The sequence below is a fragment of the Phodopus roborovskii genome, unplaced genomic scaffold, assembly GCF_943737965.1.
Source record: "Phodopus roborovskii unplaced genomic scaffold, PHOROB, whole genome shotgun sequence".
Lineage (NCBI taxonomy): Eukaryota > Metazoa > Chordata > Mammalia > Rodentia > Cricetidae > Phodopus > Phodopus roborovskii.
In genome coordinates this window covers 2,097,325-2,118,503 of record NW_026126566.1, presented here as the reverse complement: position 1 = coordinate 2,118,503, position 21,179 = coordinate 2,097,325, and the positions used below count along the sequence as shown (strand labels likewise).

The 21,179-nt window shown below is 36.5% G+C and overlaps 1 protein-coding gene across 2 annotated transcripts in view; it reads left to right on the top strand.

Annotated features, from left to right (window-relative positions):
• Nucleotides 1-21,179, top strand: part of Rit2 (Ras like without CAAX 2) — a 301,478-nt gene that overhangs the window by 49,203 nt on the left and 231,096 nt on the right. For both annotated transcript variants that reach the window (XM_051202366.1, XM_051202365.1), the window contains exon 2: nucleotides 14,225-14,281. In XM_051202366.1, the coding sequence (XP_051058323.1) occupies nucleotides 14,225-14,281 (57 nt within the window). The remainder of the gene's footprint in view (nucleotides 1-14,224; nucleotides 14,282-21,179) is intronic.

The following is a 21,179-nucleotide window of genomic DNA, read 5'->3' as shown; positions in this document are numbered from 1 at the left end:
ACCAACATAATACAATATTAGTTAAAGCAAAAAGGAAGTGTGTAAATACAATGGGCATGAATTAAACTAAAGTTTTATAGAAAGGAAATATACTGCGGTAAAACATTTCCACAGGAAATAACTATTTTTTTATTATTTATTTTTTCTTATTTTACATACCGATCCTAGTTCCCTCTCCTTTCCTACCTCCCTCTCTGTCTCTCCCCCTCCCTCTCATGTCCCCTGACCACCCTCTCATCCCACCCCCTCCCCTAATCCACATGGAGGATGGTGCCTTCCAGGAGGGATCAACAAAATCTGTCAAGTCATTTGGAGGAGGGACTAGGCCCTCCCTCCTTCCTCTAGGGTAGGGGAGTATCCCTCCATGGGGAATGTGCTCCCAAAGTCCTTTTGTGCAGGGATACATCCTGGTTCCACTGTCAGAGGTCCCTTAGACTGCCCAGGCCTTCTAACTGAGACCCATGTTCAGGGGGTCTGAGTCAATTCAATGTTGGTTTCCCAGCTTTCAGTCTGGAGTCCATGAGCTCCCCCTTGTTCAGGTCAGCTGTCTCTGTGGGTTTCTGTAGCCTTGTCTTGTCCACATTTTCTTATCACTCCTCCCTCTCTGCATCTGGATTCTAGTTCAGCTCAGTGTTTAGTTTTGGGTGTCTGCTTCTGTTTCCATCAGCTACTAGATGAGGGCTCTATGATGGTAGATAAGTTAGCCATCAGTCTCATTATCAGAGAATGCCATTAAGGTAGCCTTTCCACTATTGCTCAGATTGTTAGTTGGGGTCATCCTTGTAGGTCTCTGGACATTTCTCTTCAAACTTATAATGATTCTTAACATGTTTTCCTTAAGTTAAAGATGAAAAATTAAATGAAAAAGATTGACATGATTTTACTTATTTAGAAATCTCTAAAAATGTCTAGTTTTAGAAGAAGTGTTGTTTGGGTTATAAAACTACAAAGTTACAGAAAGAAGGACTCTGTTTCCCTCTGAGTGGACCTCTCTGACCACTGAAATTTGCCTATGCTTTAAGAGCAACAGCTTCAGATATAATAGACAGGATTCAATTCTTTATTTTGGACTGAACAAGAACCTGTGTTTGGTAGTTTCTGCTGGATTCTTCAGGGATACAGTGGCCAAGCCAACAGGTATTGGAAGCCAGCAGAAGAATCTGTCTTGTCAAATGATTATCTCAGGGTTATAGTAGGGGAAGAGGAGTTGGAAAAAAGACTAATCAAGGTCTGTTGTAGCCAGCAGTCGTTCATGTCTCTTAAAAATGCAGTATAGAGAACCAGTAAGTAATACTTTGAAATTAGTAATGTTGTCACAATCTTTTCAAAATAGCCCATTTAGTTGTATCATACAACTGTGGTCATTTAAGTCCAACACTGACATTTTTTTTTTGTATTTGGATGGATACTACACAACATTCAACTCATTCTACACTTTTATAATTGTAGCATTATATTAATTACACCAATTTCTACACCAATCCATTTCTTTCTTTTGGTTTTGTCCTGTCATTCTGATGTGTCAGAATTACCCTAATTACCCTCATCTCATGTATGATATCTGACAAGCTAATCCTTGCTTTTAGATTTTGTCACCTCAAAAATTCTATTAAGATAAATGCATCCTTGAAAATAATGTAAAAATTTTAAAAATTTCTGTAGAATGTATAGCATCAATGTATCTCTAATGCCATTATGGATATAAACAGATACAAGATAGGTAAGAATACAGAATGCTACACATGTGCTGCCAGTCTCCCTCTGTGAAGCTTCTGCTGCTTCTTAAAAGACTCCGTGAGTTGGAAGAAGAGAAATAACAGTTTTTAGAAAGTGAATCAGGTCTTGATGCATTAATGGTTTTAAATGGATGATTTCTGTTAGGAAGTACAATGTCTAGGCCAACCATAACACTCTAATCTGGGAAACTCACAAAGCAACTGTCTATTGCCAAATTATAGTTATTATAGAATTATTACATGTAAGATAGAGAATCCTCAAGTCATAAAGAATTCTTAGACATTATGAATTGTGATAGCATCCCTTAAATCACAGGTGTTATACTTGGTTAATATTCTAAACCTACAAAAAAAGAAGCCTTCAGTTTCAAGTGTATGCTAGCACCTACTTCTCACTAACTGTCTAAATGCCAAATGATTTTACGTAAAGATCACCATCTCAAAGACAGAATGCATCTGTATTACATAAAATAATAAGAAATTTCATTCTCGTACAGTATATATAGTGTTGTCTTTGGGAACTCCTATGGTAAATTTCACACATCTTTAACACTGAGATCTTTAGAAGTTCCATCATACATTTATGTAAAAGAAGTTCCAAAAATTGTCTCCATTAACTATTTTTAAGAATGCAGCTAAAGGGAATGATATATATATATATATATATATATATATATATATATATATATATGTGTGTGTGTGTGTGTGTGTGTGTGTGTGTGTGTGTGTGTGTGCGTGTGTCAGTACAGGCTTTCTATTGTCAATAGGAATTTATTACTTAAGGACATGGAGTCTTTCAGAAATGACAAAAGACTTCAGAAAAGATTGTTGGAAATGTCTATTTTTCTTTTTTTGTTTCACTGAGTACAAAATTGTCAGCATGGAACAAATAAGCAATGACTGGTAATACTGAGTTTCAATATCCACTGCGTTTCTGTGTCTCATCAATCATTTACTAATATCAGTCAGTGAAGATAAATAGACGTTTTTAAATGTTGGAAAGCACAATTTCTTTCTATTAGCAGTAGTTTATGGAAAAACATCAATGCAACAGAAGGTATTCTATGCAAGGGAAATATTCAGAAAAACGGGGCACTAAAGAGTCAGTTCTCCTCTCTAACTCCAGTTGATCATTGCCCCAACCAAATGGTGCATCATCCAATGTGTTCATTATCCTTCAAATCTAAGTCCCTCCCTCCTCACCCACTCTCTACCCTAGCCACATACATATAGGAGAATGGAAAAACATGCTCATCGTAGTGGATGTCTTATGGCTAATGAACAAGTAAATTGCATTATTAGGTAATCTGTCCTTTGACCTGTGATTATTTTGTTCTTAGGCTATAATAATTGGGTCAGAAAATGTAACTCTTTGCAGTTTTTACATTTGCCCTTGTTACTGCATTTTGTGTTTTTGGATTTAAATTTGCTGAGGTGTGTTTGCATTCAGAAGCTGTCATGACATCAGTGCAGAATCTCTCTCTCTGAATGTTAATTTCATTGAAGTTTAGAACAAATTGTGCCCCATAGAAAAGAGAGGAAGGCCCACATTAAAAATACAACAACTACAGGAAAGAAAGGGAGGTGCTAATGCACACTTAGGATAAATATCACTCAACTTTAAATTCAGCATTCTTTATAGTCTACCAAACAGTTAATGTTTTGAATATCGGAACTATGGTGAGAATTAAGAAGTGTTTTGATGGGAGATGCCATTATGTATATATGTTTCTCATACTGGTTAATTATAAAGCACTGTTGGCCAATAGGAAAGGAAGATAGGAGGGACTAGGAGACAAGGAGGAAATAGGAAGTGGTAAGGAGGAGAGAAGATGGAGAGCCCAGAGAGAGCAGTATGCGGCAGCTGGCTCCGGGTAAGAAGACCAGGTGGAAATACATAGATTAACACAAATGGGTTAATACTTAAGACAGAGCTAGCCGATAAGAAAGTAGTAACTGGCCAACAGTATAATATCAAATACAGAGTCTCTGTGTGTTATTCGGGGCTGGCGTGGCAGTGGAACAAGAGCAGGCGGCAGGCAGAAAAACCCTACTCATTACAGTGTTTAGCTAACTCTCTATATATTACTTTTTACATTTGGTATCTTATGACATTTCAGGTGAGTGACTTTCTTACCCTCACCATAGGTACTCAGCAGATGGCTCCTAGGTACCTCAGTATGATCCATCTTTCTGGTGTACCACCTTTGGGAAATAGCATAGCATATGCTTTTGATGCTGTTATAACACAACACATGTAAATTAACTGCTGAGAGAAAAATAGATGACACCACTTTAACTGAGGCTAACCTTGAGATAAGACAGGATTTTAGATTTATTCTTTTGTTATTAAAAAAAGTAGCCATTCAATGTATACTCATGTATTTAGAAGACATCTTGACACACTCATGATTAAATATACATTTTCAGTTAACAGAAGAGCATTAGAAATACATTAGAAAAAAAATGTGGCTTTAGGGACCTATGACCCAATCTATTAGATTCCTCAATAGATCCTCAACAAGGAGTATACAGAGATCTTAGAACAGTTAACTTGTTTCTTCTTGAAATATGTAAAATTAAAGTCCAACTTTCATGCTTTCAAACTGATATGTAAATGTTTCATCACAAATTATTTTTTAAACTATAATCCCAAGTTAATTTTAAGCAATGGCATTTAAAAAGGTGTTCCCTGATTTTTAATATACTTGTTGTGCTGCCTAGTTTCATACCAACTTAACACAATCCAGAATCATTTGGAAAGAGGGAACTTCAATTGAGAAAATGACCCCATCAGATTGGACCATGAGCAAGCCTTTGGTGCATTTTTTTGAATGATTCATGTGGGACGGCTCAGTTCACTGTGGGCTGTGCCAACACTGGACTGGTGGTCCTGAAAGCTAGAAGCAGGCTGAACAAGCCACGTGGAGCAAACCAGTAAGCAATACCCCTTCATAGCAGCCTCTGCATCAGTTTTATCTCCAGGGTCCTGTCCTGTTTGAGTTTCAGGCCTGACTGTCCTTCGTGATGAACTGTGATGTAGAAGCATAAGATGAAAGAACTCCCCAGTTATCCTGCCCAAGTTGCCTTAATTCAGAGTGTTTTATCATATCCATAGAAACTATGACTAAAACGGAAGTTGGTGCCAGGCCATAGAGTATTGTTCTGAAAAGTAAAAAACAGCAATTAAATACTCACAATTATCTTTCTTAGGGATTACATGAATATAATCTCAAACAGTTGGAAATATTATATTTCCAGTGGTGTTTAAAATTGTAAATCCATCAACATCCTTAGCTATCAGGGAAATGCAAATCAAAACAACTTTCAGATACCATCTTACTCCTGCCAGAATGGCTAAAATTAGAAGCACCAATGATGACTCATGCTGGAGAGGATGTGGAGAAAGGGGAACACTCCTCCACTGCTGGTGGGAGTGCAAACTCGTACAGCCATTTTGGAGATCAGTATGGCGGAAATGGGAATTAGTTTACTACAGGACCCGGTAATCCCCCTGTTAGGCATATACCCAAATGATCCACATTCATGCAACAAAGACATCTGTTCAACTATGTTCATAGCAGCACTATTTGTAATAGCAAGAACCTGGAAGCAACCTAGATGCCCCTCAATTGAAGAATGGATAAAGAAGATGTGGCATATCTACAAAATGGAATACTATTCTGCAGAAAAAAAAATAATGGTATCTTGAAATTTGCAGGCAAGTGGATGGCACTTGAAGAAACCATCCTGAATGAGGTAACCCAGTCATAATAAGAGGAACATAGTATGTACTCACTCATATATGGATTTTATACCTAGAGCAAAGGATCACCAGCCTATAATTCACACCACCAGAGGAACTAGGATACAAGGTGTATTCTAAGAGATTCATATAAAGTCCCTCACAGAAAGGGAAAGGACAAGTCCCCCAGAGCACAGGGGAAGTGGGGGGGGCAGTGAATGGAGAGAAAAGTAGAAGAAAGCGAGGGGAAGGAAAGGAAAACACATGTGTGACTAGGAAGATTGAGCCCTGTTATGAATAGAAGACAGGAGAGAGAGAGAGAGAGAGAGAGAGAGAGAGAGAGAGAGAGAGAACATAAAAGAGGGAGCCAATATTGGTTTGAAGAGAAAATTGAAACCAAAGAAAGGTCTAGAGAACTACAAGACTGTCTCCCACTAACAATTTGAGCTTCCGTGGAAAGTCTACCATAAATGCCCTTCCCGGATAGTGAGATCAACAACCAACTTATCCATGGATCCCTCATTTAATACCTGTTGGAAACAGAAGCAAACACCAAGCACCCGTACATAAACACTGAGTCAAACTAGAACCCAGATGCAGATGGAGAGGACAAGACCAAGCCGCAGAAACACATAGAGACAGCTGATCTGAACAAGGAGGAGCTAACGGGCCCCCAGACTGATAGCTGGGAAGCCAGCATGGGACTGACTCAGGGCCCCCCCCCCCGGAATATGTGTCTCAGCCAGAAGGACTGAGCAGTCTAAGAGTCCTCAGACAGTGGAGCCAGGATGTATCCCTGGTGCACAAAAGGACCTTGCAAACACATCTACCATGGAGGGATACTCCCTTAACCTAGAGACAGAAGAGAAGCCTTAGTCCCTACTTCAAATGACCTGTCAGATCTACATGACCCCAACTGGATGGCATTCCCCTACATATAGAATTGGGGTGGGGGGATGGGAGGGGAGGGTGGTTAGGGTGCATGTGAGAGGGCAGAGAGGGTAAAAGGGAGGGAGGGAGGGAGGAAGGAAAGGAGGGAGGGAGAGGGAACTGGGATCAACATGTAAAATAATAAATTAAATTAAAAAATAAAATTGTAAATCAATTAAATTCTTGCCATAGAATTTGTTTTATCATATTTAGATATTTTGATAATTATCCAATGATAATTTTCCATTGAATTGTCACCATGCAAATGTTGATATGTGTGCAAGGTTATATACATTTATCAGTGTTTCACTGTTCACATTCTTTTAGCCTATGTCACTCATTAATATGTCCCAAGTACTTAAGTATCATCTATTATGTAGTTAATTTAGTTAATGTCAACCAAGGGACCCAAGGAGTTCCAGTGAGAAGGAATGAGTTTTGATATAAATTTAGAGATGATAGGATACCAACCAAGGAGTCCATATGTGAATAATCATATGGAAATGTATGAGAGTCAGCCCCACAGATGTTTGAAGGAAGAACAGTCTAGGCATAGAGATCAGCATTAACTATGGCGTCTCCTTGGGAGGGAGCATGATTGGAGGGATACAGAATCCCAGAAGTCCCATAGAACTGGGAAAGGATGACATGATGAAGACTGAAGGAGAGGGAGATGATGCTGATAATGGTTCTGGTGGTACTAGTGGGGGCAATGACAAGACGATGTGGTGCAGACTGAAGCACAGCAAGATGTGTAGCCTAGAGACTCTTTTAATATCTCTTTAATCCAGCCATTATTTCCTTGTTCACAATAAAATAAAATAAAAAATGTTAAGTTTAAGTAATTTTTCAAGTCCTAACATACCCCTTAAATGAGAGAAAAATGACTAACCCCTAGAGACCAGCCTCCCAGTTTCATATCTCCCATCTCAGGCCTTTGGTTCCCAGAGGGACAGTGGGGACTGAGTGTCCTCTGCCTCCACTATTAGATTATATCGTTATCCAGTGTGCTTCTGTCTAGTGCTTCCCATAAGTAACCAGATTCTGTCTGAAGGGTGGGTGTGGTCAGGCAGACTGGATGATCTGCTTTTTTGAAGCCTTTTGGTTGCTTTGTGCTTTACTCTGTAGAAAATAACTCTTTTTCTTTCTATGATTTTCATTTTTATAACTGACAGTGTGCCTCTGGCCATACGCTGCTAGCATTCTAAGGAAGACGATATATGATATTGTTAGATTTCTCAGAAACGCAAATTTGATGGTTTAATACTGAATTATGCAAAAGAAGAACAGTTGATTTATAGTAGAAAATAGAATAGAAAATTATGGAAATTCCTGAATAGTAAAATGAAAATTTAAAGTAAGACATGTATAGGAAGGAGAGACCAAATAAAACAGGTTTACTTTTATTGTTTAAAATCTCTTATTAGTATTATTGTATGGAAGTTGAAGCTGTTTGGGGACATTGTTCATTGTATGCAGTTACACAAGATATGTTAATTAAGTAACCATCAATAAAGCAAAAGTGTTTTTATATAAAATCTGTGAGTATTGTCCCATGCTGTATATTGTTTAAGTTTTCATAAGTTCTCATATCTACAGAGGTGGGATATCATGGCTCCCTGTGAAGGTATTAACAGTACTTGTAGTAATCTTAGAAATCAAAAGATAGTTCCTTAGTACAAAAGAAAAGTTCTTTCCACTTCCATTTGTTTGTACTAAGTTTTCAGTCGATGACTCAATTTTTCTCATCAAATTTCCTCTCCACATACATAATTCTGTCCATAGGTCAATCAAAACAAGTTGTCACAGCAGCATGACTGATCACACCATGAAGCAGAACTTGTCTTCTGTTGCTGTTGTTCCTTAATTTTCTTCATGGCTGTTGATTCACCTGAACAAGAACATTTCACTTAGCAATTCACATATACCCCATGTAAATAATTATTTCTAAAACAATCAGTATATAGTTTGTTATCATCTACAGAATGTGTAATGGTTCTTGAGGTGTTCAGCAGCCTGTAAAAGACACCTGTGTGCACAAAGCTCTAAGAGATCCCTTGTGGAAACTCACAGGATATCAGACAATATGAAGACTAAGATGGGGTTAGTGAACAGAGTGTTGCTCTTTGATGGAGGAAGAGGGTGGCATTGCATTTTCTTAAATTTGAAAACTTCACATTTTCTTCAAATGTTGTCCCCTACCCTGTGTGTTTGAGACTGTTATCTTTTTAAGGGACATTTTCCCTTTTCCTCTTGAAATGTACTGCAGCTGCCTTATAGGCAAAGTTGGCAAATCACTAAGTTATGACACAGAATGCATGTGGAGGAATATGTAGTGTTTGTAATATTTCCTCCAATATCTTCTCATGCAAATGCCCAGGATTTCTCTTTTCACCCTCTTCCCACTCTGTGGTAAAGTTTTGGTGGTGCTTGAGAGTGTGGGAGAACCACTTGATGATGGATCCCACTCTTCCGTGCTACACTGACATGATGGGAAGTTAAGAATTGTAGTACAGCCATTTGCCTTCTACACTAGGAAATCTCCTTTAGACAAGTGGGAAACTAGTATTTCCATACAGTCCACTGAGACCCAGGCACTTATTTCTATCAGCCTTTCTATTCCTACATGCATGTGTCGGAGTTTTCTAATTCAGAAGTTTTAAAATACATCTTGTATCCATCAGTATGTTTGAAAGATGTAACCTAGTAATTTGCTATGGTCAACTTCTAGCTTATAGTAAAGGCTCACTAAATGTGACAAGACTGAACTACTTTAAAAAATTTTAGTGTATAACATATTTTTCTTGTTTAAATTATTTAAAGACATTTTAATTGAATGATAATCTTTGTCTTTTGTCTTCTTAGACAAATAGATTTTTGGTTGTCAAACTCAAGAAATTTAATGAAAAGATCCTTTACAAGGAAATTAATATGTTAAATTTAGATTACAGTTGACCTATAGTTTTGATGAGAAAAATTATCTGCTCTTTTTTTTGGCATTAAATTTAAAGATCTAACTTCAAGAGGTTGGCTTTTTTAACATATGTTATTTTTAACAAAATCTCAATAATTCAGTTTTTTCCAATGAAGAGTCATGAGCCAAACACTGGGATGAGAACCTGCTAGCTCAGAGAGGCAGAGAAAGTACTTGCCTGACCTTCATCTTGTGCTGACATCACAGAAATTGTTTTCTTCTATGTTGTCTCAAATAAGACTCCTCCAACTCAAAGTACCTCCCTTCTATTTCCTGTGCATCTGTCTTCCTGACTCCCTCTTTCTATGCTTTTTTCTTTCTTTCTTTCTTTCTTTTTTTTTTTTTTTTTTTTTTTTTTTGTCAACTGGTTGGTTGCTTTACCTCTTGACCTAGTGTTGACTTTATTTAATCCCGTTTACAATATTCAAGCAGAAAACTCTTGGATTAAAGATGTGTGCTAGGGTTGAGTTACATTACAACTAGAGTAAGTAACACAATCTTGGAGTTTATAGTGTGATCAAATATCCTGTAACACATATATATCAAGACTCAATATTGTCAATGAGAAATTAATACGAGACTATCGCTGTCTCCCCAAATAAGAAAGTCTCTATACATTCTACCCAAATAGAAGTACCAGGAAAGAATACAAACAGAAACATAAATTTTACATATTGTGGACATCAAATTGCATGTAAGCAGAAAAATACAACTGAACTTCAAAAGAGTCTTTTAGTTACTACTGCTCTGTGATTATAGCGAGTACAGAGGACCACGATATTAGTCACCAATGACAGGACAGAGAAGGTAGGGGAGTATAGCGCTAACACGAACTACAGGTAAAATCAGTTTTTTTTTTTTTTAAATTATCACTTCTATCTGACCAATACTGAAATCTAGCCTGGAAGTTTATATTCACAGTGGCAAGAGTTGCTGGTTGATGAGCAGAGAAATGAAACTTCTGCTTCTAAGACAGAGATTTTCACACTTATGGCTGGGAAGGAAATTAAATATCATACTAAGAAGACTGAGAAATGAGGTGTCCATACCATTTGTTAATGCTCCCCAAGTGTACTTTTGGTGCACATAACAATATAATGATTGGATTTTATACACAGGTTGGATGTTCTAGCATTATAGTTTACACGATCTGCACGCAAAAATTTGATCAACACTGTTTGAAATTTAACCAGTCCTGTGCTTTTCTCTTAGCGTACTGTTTTTTCCTGGGCATACTCATCCCAGGAAATATAATATTCATGGCCTCCCACTGTGTTTGATAGTGCACACACTGATATGAATTATAAAATGTAGACTGACAATGATTTACTACAAGTAAATATTTGAAGATGACAAATTCATCTGTGATCCATTTTTAAGTTTATTGTGGAAATTTTAACTATTTCAAATAATGAAATGTTATAAAATGCTCTGATTATTGAGGCAAGTTCTGGTTCATCCTGAGAGTGTTCTGATTTAGTAGCTTTCTAAACTGTATGAAGGGTTGTCCTGGCCTCAGTGCTAGATTTCTCCTTTTAGAAATGTTTTGTGGTATGTTAAGGAAAAATAAAGACATACATGTGGTGAGCTCTGGGGTAAATGTTTATAAAATTTACATGCCACATTAAGTGTTTCATATTTCAGTCTTTTCTTCAAGACAGGATTTCTCAGTGTAACTTTGGCAATCCTGGAACTCACTCTGTAGACCAGGCTGGCCTCAAATCCACAGAAATCCACCTGCCTCTGCCTCCCAAGGGCTGGGATTAATGTTGTGATCCATCAAACTCCAGGCATTCTTCATTTTCCTATGATTGAACACAGCTGGTCATGTTTCTCAGTTTGCTGCATTGAACTTGTTCCGGCACAGGATTAAAACAACTAAGTATTATTTTCCAAAGGAGTTATTCCTCCTCACAAACATAAATAGTAGGGAAAGTGCATCAAAACCTAATTCCTAAAACTCAAATTTGAACTGAGATTCCAGTTGTTCTCAAGCTGCATTGTTCATAAATGCCCTGTATTCTGATTAAAAGGCTGGTTTCCAAGTTATGCTGGGATTTTCCAGTGTAAGTGTTCCTGCTATGTCCTGCAGATCCCTGTAATATCAACACTGCACATGTGAGTAAGTAGACAGGAAGAAGAGACAAAGCATGGGGGGAGTTGTCTGCATAGACAGAAGAAATCTCCATCTGGGCCAGGAATGAGCTTTCAATCACTTCTTACTAATGAGCATGTCATCCCTGGGTAAAAAGAGAATATTAGAAACTGTACACTTCTACTGTCTACTTATGTCATAAATGAAAATTTCATTCATAAATGCACTTTTCTTATTTAAGAAATGTCTAGCCTTTCAGAACTGTGCCTTCCTTTTGCAAGAAGCCTAATGTTTCTCTTAATTACTAATTTTAAATGCACTATATGTATGTATGCAAATATATACCATCTATACATACCCATATATAATACAACATAAATATTTAGGAATTATTTGTCATGACTTTTTTGCTTATTATTTCCCTAAAAAGAAAATGGCTATTAAAATTTCCTCAGATGGCTATTTCTAAAACATTAAAGAAACTTTACTATATAAATCTGCTAAAATGACGTTTTTAAAGTTTTGGAACAATAAAAACTGACTCCATTTTCTTTGTCTCTGTTTCAGTGGCAGGCCAGAGCATTTGATAATTGAAGAGTGTTTTTCAATTATCCAATAAACAGCAGGCCTCCATTAAAGCAAGCACCCAAGCATCTAAATATATGCTCTATGTTCTTATTGACAGCTGCAGCAGTTGATTCTGGAAGATTAGTTTTGATATTAACCATATGATTCTTAAGTTTAATGTTTAAGTATACCAATCAGTTTTTAAAGTAATGATGTATTTTTCATTTAGATATGTTCTAATTTTTTAGTCTCTACACTCTTCCCAAATATATGGTAGCTAGTTAACATAATTATATAAATGTTTTCTGCTATTTCAGGAAGCCTCTATGAATATCATATACTGATAGATTTTAAATAGAAAAGGTTAAATATATGGATGAAATAATGAGATATTTGAAATGATAAGTTGAACATTACTAGTACTTTTAAAGAACTAGAAGGTAGGTACAAAAGCAAAATCTTATTTTATTAAGGCTCTATTACAATAGAAGAAAACACATAGGTGTGGAAGCAAGTTGAGTGCCAAATACAGCATGAACTGCAGAGAATTAAATTAAAGGGAATTAAAGTCCGTGGCCAGGATAGAGGTAGTGGATGGAACACTGTGGAGGATTGGGATGGACTCAGCTGAAGCAGATTCAGTGGATTTCTGCCTAGAGAGAAGGCAAGGGGATCAGCTCTCCTGATGTGTAGAATGAAGAAGCTATTGAGGTTTTGTATTAGTTGTTTTTGCACAGCTGTAACTGACACCAGAGAGAACAACTTCAAGAAGGAAGTGTTTACTTTGTTCTTGGTTTCAGACTGTTTATCCTATGTATGTGGCCCCATGGTGATGGGAAGAACATTGAGGTAGCAGCTTAGAGTGGAGGCAGTTTTTCACTTGATAGACAGGAGGCAAAGGCTAGGAAAGGACTGGAGAGGAAAACCACGTTCAAATCCACACTTCCAGTGATTCATTTCTTCCAGCTAGGATCCACCTAATGACATTTTCACAACCTCCCAAGCCAGTGCTGCCAGCTGGGGATCAACAATTTGTTCTATGGTCCTAAAAGAACATTTCATATTCAAATGATCACCAGTTGTAAATGGTGGGGGTCTCTCTAATCAGAATCCACACAATTCTTGCTGGTACTGAATTATCAAAAGATACAACACAGAAGTTCAAAAGTTGAGGTTTTGATGAGAAGAGGGTTAAGATAATCTGACTCAGTGTTTGTCAGAGGGTGGGATTGGGTGTTGTGACACTGGTGCTATTCTAGAACATGTAGCAAAGGCTATAAGGAGAGTGGCTCAGGAGGTTTGAGCACAAGTCACATACTTGGCCCTAGAGATAGGATGGCCATGAAAAATCCTACAGGCTGATAATATTTTCAAGACCATGGTCTTTACCTGAGTAATTGGTGACACAAATGTAACAGGTTGTTGAATGACTGTTAGGGTACCATTGTGACTTGTCTTGTAAATCAGAATTTACAGAAAGAAAGCATTTTAAAGAATAAGATTCTAAGATAGGGCTATAACAGGACGAATCTAGACTTATTGGAAAGGTGTTTCAGGGAAACTGGATATTTAGATTATTTGCATGGAGGATGTAAGAGGGAAAGGATCTAAAGATATTTTCAACATTGGAGACTAAATAAGCTAAATGGATTTGTCCTAGGACATATGTTGAGGCAGTTAGTCACTTCAAAAAACAGATGTGTATTCCTTAATTTCTACTGAGACAGTGAGGATATTTTATTTCAGTTTTACATGCACTGAATCTTCCAAGTTGAGATGACAGACTACCCAACTTATTGTTAGTTGTTCAATTTGCTGCCAGATTCTGACCACTCAGCTGGAGACAGAGACATAGATTCAGCCAGTATCACAAAACTCAGAGCACAAAAGATTACAGAAACTTCTTGACAACCAGAGCTAACTGAGAGGTCCTATCAGCAGGTCTTTTTTTTCTTATACCAGGGATTGAAATACAGTTAAACTTTGAACATATTTACTACAAATATACAGTGTAGACCTTTTTATTTTTCATAACTATGTGTTGTTACTATCATTATCATGTGTTAGCTAATGCCACACAATTAATGTAGTCATTCACCAGAAAGATATTAAAATACAGAGCTATGTTGGTGAATAATTCATAGGTAAGGGCTGACTATGTTTTTTTTTTTCTTCAGCAGTGACAATGCAGTTTATAAGCCACCAGTTCCCAGATTATCATGACCCCACGATTGGTAAGTAAAAGCTGATTTTCTCATCTAGCTCAAGAAGATACACTGTAACTAAATGTTTTTTTAAAGAATTGTTGATAATGCTAGAGAATAAAAGTATAATTTGTTCTGTCACTGAGCATATATACACATGAATATATGTGTTTAAATTTCTGAGTCATGAGAGTATTAGTCCTTCCTTCCCATAATGCACTTTCATATTTTATTCTTTGTTCAAGTTGTTCTGGTAAATGATGGTTGAAATCCATTATGCTGATTTTTGGATTCACTAATGGATATTTTCCATTAGAAAAAAATAAATTAAAAACCTTTGCTCTGAGTTCTGTAATTGATGTGATTACATATACACTTGATCACATTTTCAGTCTCTGGTATCCTATTGTAGAATTAGTTACTTTTTTCCAGGGTGCATTTGGAGAAGTATTTAGATCTAGGCATAATTTCACTTAGCATCCTTGATTCTAGATGAGGAAACTGAGACACAATGAGTCCAAGTATGATTTGTGCCCCAAATCCAGCATGCTTACTTCCTCTAATGTAGTTTTCTTCCCAGCCCATCAGGAGAAAAACTCTGTTGTGAGGAGCAAGCTTTCTCCCTTTCTTGAAGGAAGAAGATGCCTCTAAAATTGCTTTACTCATTCAAGAAACTGCTATAGAAAGAGTTGGAAATTCTCAAGCAAAGTCAACTATCACATTCTTGGGTTAGAATTGCATTAAGTATAAGATTGCACAAAGCTTTGCTTTCCTGCAAATGAGGAACAGAACTGCAAGGCTCCTTTCATATGGCTCACTAGTGGGATGAAAGCCCTTCACTCTCCCTCACTCAGAGTTCTTTATTCCTGGTCTCTCTATACCTGGTTGCTTCCCTCGCTTCCTTTCTCAGGATGAACAGTTACTGTGCACAAGTAAGATCTCCTCATTTTTAATTTTCATCAGGAAATTTTGATTCAAGGTTTTATTTGATACAGAATTATCTGTTTTGATATTTACACTCCTCCCTGATAGTCCTACAGAATATGTGTGAAAGCATAGGTGCAATGATTTCACTAGACCCAAGATAAATAATAAATAGGTATTTTATTGGGAAACAACAACTTACACACAGAACAATAAAAAACCACTGCAGTCTATCTCTGCCCTTCAGATCTGATCCACTACCCAAGAGAAGAGAAGAGAGAGAGAGAGAGAGAGAGAGAGAGAGAGAGAGAGAGAGAGAGAGAGAGAGAGAGAGAGAGAGAGAGAGAACACCCTAAGTGTTCCTCTTTCTGCTTCCATCTGCACCTGAAGCAATGCCCAAAGGGGTGTGGCCACCGTTACAGGTTCACAGACAAGATGCTGCTACAATTCCCCCTTTAGTCTAAAGAAGGAGGTTTTTTTTAAGCCTGATGTAAAAGCTAAATACAATGATAACAAATGTCAAGGAGGGACAAAGAAAACTCCACAACATATGTGGATGAAGTATGTTGCTGAGATAAACAAAATGTACTAGTTTTATTACTTTAAGATTTATTTATTTCATTTTGTATATGAGTGCTTTGCCTGCATACATGCATGTGTACTACATTTGTGTCTGGTGCCCACAGAAGTCAAAAGAAGGCACCAGAAAGCCTGGACATGGAATTGTGGGTGGTTCTGAACAACTATGTGAGTCCTAGAAAGTGAATGCTGGACTTCTGCAATTTCAGCAAGTGTTCTTAACTGCAGAGCCATCTTTCCAGCCCCCAAATATGTTACCTTTAAGAAGTCTAATTGTTTCTTAAGACCTTATCTCAGGTTAACTGAATTAATAAGATTTAAGTATAGCAAACTGACATACTGTTAACCAGATGTATTGTCTAAGGTATTTAAGGAATTGAATTTTGTTTCTGAAATAATAACTTTGTGCAGTGATTTAGGAGTGATCAGCTTCAGAGATTGATTATTCTCTCACCTGATATTTGAAACATCTTAATTTTGGAATGCTGTTAGTTTTTTTTTTTTTTTTTTTGTCACCAACTTTCAGTTACAGACAAGTGAATCTCTGGCTAAATGCTCTAAGTCTTGCATGTTGCTCGAAAACTCAGTAATATAATATACAATATATGATCTCATAAGTGTACTTTAGTGTTCATTATTTTCCATCTTTGTGTTCTGTATGTACTAGTATCACATAAACTGTCTGCACATACAAGTTCTGCATGTATAATATAACTTCTGGAGTAAGGTAATAGATGTAAATACATTATAAATGTCTCCTTTACAAGGAATAAATGACGTGACATGTATGGTGATGACTTGCAGACAGACTGCAAAGCATACATTTCTTGAGATTAGGCCACCTGAACATTCAGTGCTAACAGCCGAAATTATACTTTTATCTAGAAATAAACAAGATAGTGTTGAAAATGGAAACAGCAGTTTATTGCTTCCAATTTGACTCTCCTATCATCTAATTTCTTGGCTCTGTAATGGGATACTGGTTAACAATTTTCCACCGTTATCCTGATGGTAGAAGGTGAAAGGCTCAGACCATTTTCTTTGTGTCTGTTCCAGCTACTTAGCTATACTTTGGCTGATGACTTAATGTCATCTCCAGGTGAAATTCGTGTTAGCATAGCTTGAATATCTTACAAATTAGAGAGGAATAACACCCATCATGGATACTTACCTCATTACTAAGAAAGGAATGGAATATTTTCTGTACTTATCCAGATATATTTGCCATCATATTAACTGAGATTTCTGGATATGTTTGTTTCTGAAATAAGATAATTATTTTGTTGATCTTTTCTCCTCTCATCTTCTACTTAGTACAATCTTTCTTTCAAAAATTATCAAGTTGATATTTTTTAGATTCTCTATAAAGCAAAAGTTAGGAATGCTGGTTATTGCCAATGTTGTTCTCAAAGGAAGGATTCTGTTCCACATCTACTGGTTGCATATTCAAAGTTAGTAACCAGTGATTTCCATTTCTTAAATTTATAGAAGAAAGCAATGGTGTGGACATTTAAAGTTGGCTCAATTTTCTAATGGGAAAAGACTCCATGTAAAAATCACATTGCTAATAATAGAGCAGAACATGGCTAGATGGAAGTTGAATGGTAACACATCTAACTAAGCATTTGACATAATTCTAAATATAGCTTGATTTTTCATGGGATAACTATTTTAGAGATATTTAGGAAGTAACATCCATATTAAGATCCTGTTGTCAGAACCTTCATTTCAATAAATTAAGAAGCCATGTTATACAGACCTTTAGATATGATCATTGTATGTCAGTCATTGAGCAAATTTTGCATTTCTACTCTATAATACAATCATTTTGACCTACATAAATAAAAATCTAAATATCATACTTTAAATCTTCAGGTATTTTCAATTGTGGAAGAGAAGTTAGGAGAATTACAGGAACAATTTTTTCCCTTTGAAGGGATAGGAAAGCAGCAAGATTTTATATTCAAGGATTTGGAAGGGATGGAGTAGTCTCCACTCCTCCAAGCTCTGCTTGCTATGAACTAGGTTCATGTGTCATGCATGAATCTCCAGACATACATTCCAGAATTCAGAAGTCTTCCTTCAAGAAGGCTTTTCAAGGAATTCTGGAATCCTTAGAGGATCATGAGAGAACAATCTAGGATTGTTTGTAAATATATGCTCTTTAGTTGTAACAAAATTTAAAAGTCTTACTCTACATTAATAAGTAAGAAAACAGACACAAAATACTAGGAATTCAAGCACCTGACTTAACTAATTGACAACTGAACACAAAAAGTCTCAGCTAGCTTTCCCACAATATTAGGTGATAGATGGAACCCTGAAGGACTTGTGTTTCTTGCAAATATAGAGTATTTTAATTTTTAGTAAATCGTGTATTAATTAGTGATTAACTCCATCCCTCTACCATCACAACAAGGTATAATATTCAACATGTTATATACTGAGCTCAAACAGAGTGGATGTTTTTCCAATGCTTCTGGAAAGGTGAGGAAGATAAGGAACGAATGAGATTATGTGTTGAGCTAATTATATAGAAAACGATGAGGTATGCGGGGGGAGGACTGCATAGTATATCACAGGACCTTAGGGTGGAAATATGTTTTATTAAAAGACAAAATTCAACAATTTAAAGGATGAATTGGCTTTCATATACTATCCATTTACGAGTCAGCAAAGCCTTCTTGCTGAAAAACTGGGTAAGAACTCATACTAATCAATGTCAGAGCAATGACTTATGTCACTGATTGGACAGAAAAGTAGAATCAAAATGCTGATTGTGTAGCATCAATTTATTTCATGCTACTTTTTTGTAGGGCTAAAAAGCACAGTTGATCTCCTTATACTAACATATTGATTGAGGTAGAAAACTTTTCATGGCTAGTTATTGGCATGAAGAAAATTCATTGAAAAATTAAAAATATTTATGCAAATGTCATTATTTTTCTGCTTTTCTTCTGACTCTTCACCCTCTTGATTTTCCTCTTTATTCAATATCAATATATTCATAAAGTATTTTCCAGGCATTGTACAAGTTGCCAGAGTAGAGAAATAGCTAAGAATTATATTTTTTTTTATTGAGCTTCCTTACTTTGCTCCCCCCTCCCCCCGCCTGCCTCTAAGAGCTGATTGTGTCTTTTTATTGGGAACCCTGTTGTCCATTTCTTTCTCATTGCATTATGTTGAATTGAGCTCATTATATTAATGCAGGGCACAATTTAGTTAAGTTGGCCTTAAGGACCTATTCAATTCTTTTTTAGCTGTTCTTCCTGTGGAAGGAAAACAACTTGAATAAACCAGAATCAGTCATGGCATAGTTATTCCAACTGCTGTAGCATTTACTTGGTTTCACAGAACAGAAATGTATGGCACCAACTTTCTTGCTGTATTTATATCTTATTTTCAAGGAAGACATTCTCATAGTTGAATAGATTGAAAATGCTTTCCTTCTTGTAGTGTTTCAGACCTTAATTTCACTTACATACCATGAATACTGCATAATATGTTCACCGAAAAGATTCATATTCTTTTTGAGCAAATGACAAGGACTGTAACAAGCTCTATAGAAACATAATAAAACACCACACAGAGAATATTTTTCTAAATTACTTGGCATGCTTCTCTAAATATGGAGCTCATTTAAGTGGCAAAGTACTTTGATGATAGGACCAGGGCATCTGCAGAGCACAGTGAATATTAATGTACAAAGCACAACCATGAAAAAAATAGTGTAATTAACCAGCATGGAGCAAATTACTACATAGTTTATATGCCTCAGTATCTCTGGTAGAATAAAACCTTCCTAAAGTGGATTTAGAGAAATAGTATGGTTTGTATCACACTAAAATGTCCTACTTAGCATCTAAAATGTGCACTAATAGATTCACTTTGTGTCACTAGAAAATCCCTGTTAAAATGTAAGTGTTCATTGTGGGGACTAGGGCCCCAAGCCATGTAGACTCACTTATATATTAGCACAGATTAATGAATCTAATTATTCTACAGAGTAAAACAGGGCTGTGGTCTAGGAAGTACAACTTAAGAAGTAGTTTTGAGGGCTGGAGAGAGTAGAATATTGTTATTATGAAGAATGAAGGCTATGAAATAATTCTGAATGGAAATCAAGGTGAACTTGAAGGACTATGTTTAGCAATGGCCCTTCCATGTTTGAGCAGAGGTAGAGGGGAAAATAAATTCACATGGAATCCAGGGATACTCTTCTATCTTCATAGAACTCCTCACTTGTTTGCCAAGCTCCAGGAAAACTGTCTTTCTTTTAGTTTAAATACATCTAGTAACCTTTTCCTGCTTTCACTCTAGTGGTTACTCAATGTCTACCTCCTCTCCACTTCTCTGTATAAATTTTTATTAACAGTAGACATGGTTGGCGCCTCTTGGATTTCTTATACCATTTTAGCTTGGCATCCAAGAAGCCAAGCTCTTTTTTTCTGCAACCTTTTTATTCGTGCCTCTGACTTAGCCTAGCTCTTATCTTTTTATCTTATATTTCTCTCTGAATTTCCGTGCTTCATTGTCTACCTTCCAACTGTGCTTTACCATTTAGAATTCTGGTGGACTAGGTTACTGGCCACAAGCTTTCCTTAACTTTCCTTTATACTTTTGGTAAGAGCTGACCAAGGCCTGTGAAGTCCATGATGATGAAATAACAAGTCCATGATTTGATAAGGGTTTGGCCACAGCTCAATGGCAAGCAACCTACTTAGCATTTTAAGGCCTTTGTTTCAATCCAAAATCTGATCTTCAAGGTCTTCAAGGACAGAATATAATGCCTACCTGATTTAATGCTTTGTTGTTGAACCTCATTCATTTGATTTTGTCCTCATTGGCCTCATTGTTCCTGGAGTAGTATGCCAGATGCTTGCTCATCTTGGCATGCTTGCATTTGATCACCTTTTCTGGGAAAACACTTCAGTGTTTAGAGCTGTCCTCATTACCTTTTCAAATATTTGCTTCAAGGTTTAAATGCCTCTTTTCAATCAAATGTTTTTCATAGATGTGTATTCATGCATGCATATATTCATTTATATATGCTTATCTAGGTTCTATAAGTGAGAGAACACATATATTACTTGTCTTTTGTGTCTGACTTATTGCTATTTGTTTCTTATAAAATGTGCTACAGTCTTACTTAGCACTTTTCTAAATGCAATACAATGTCTGAATTTATAAGTAAAGACTCATCAGTTTCTGGTTCACAGAATACAGTCCAAGAAATGAGGTGAGAGAATGGCAAAAGTATTTACTGGCCCATCAACTTCGATGTTAGTATATATCTCTGATCTCTCTCATTTGCAAGAAGGAGGTGATGCTGTTATTTCTCTTGATGGTTATGAGAGATCATATAGGTGTAACTGCTTCATATACTGCTTGAGATGAGTTGGATACTTGACTTCCTCAGTAGAAT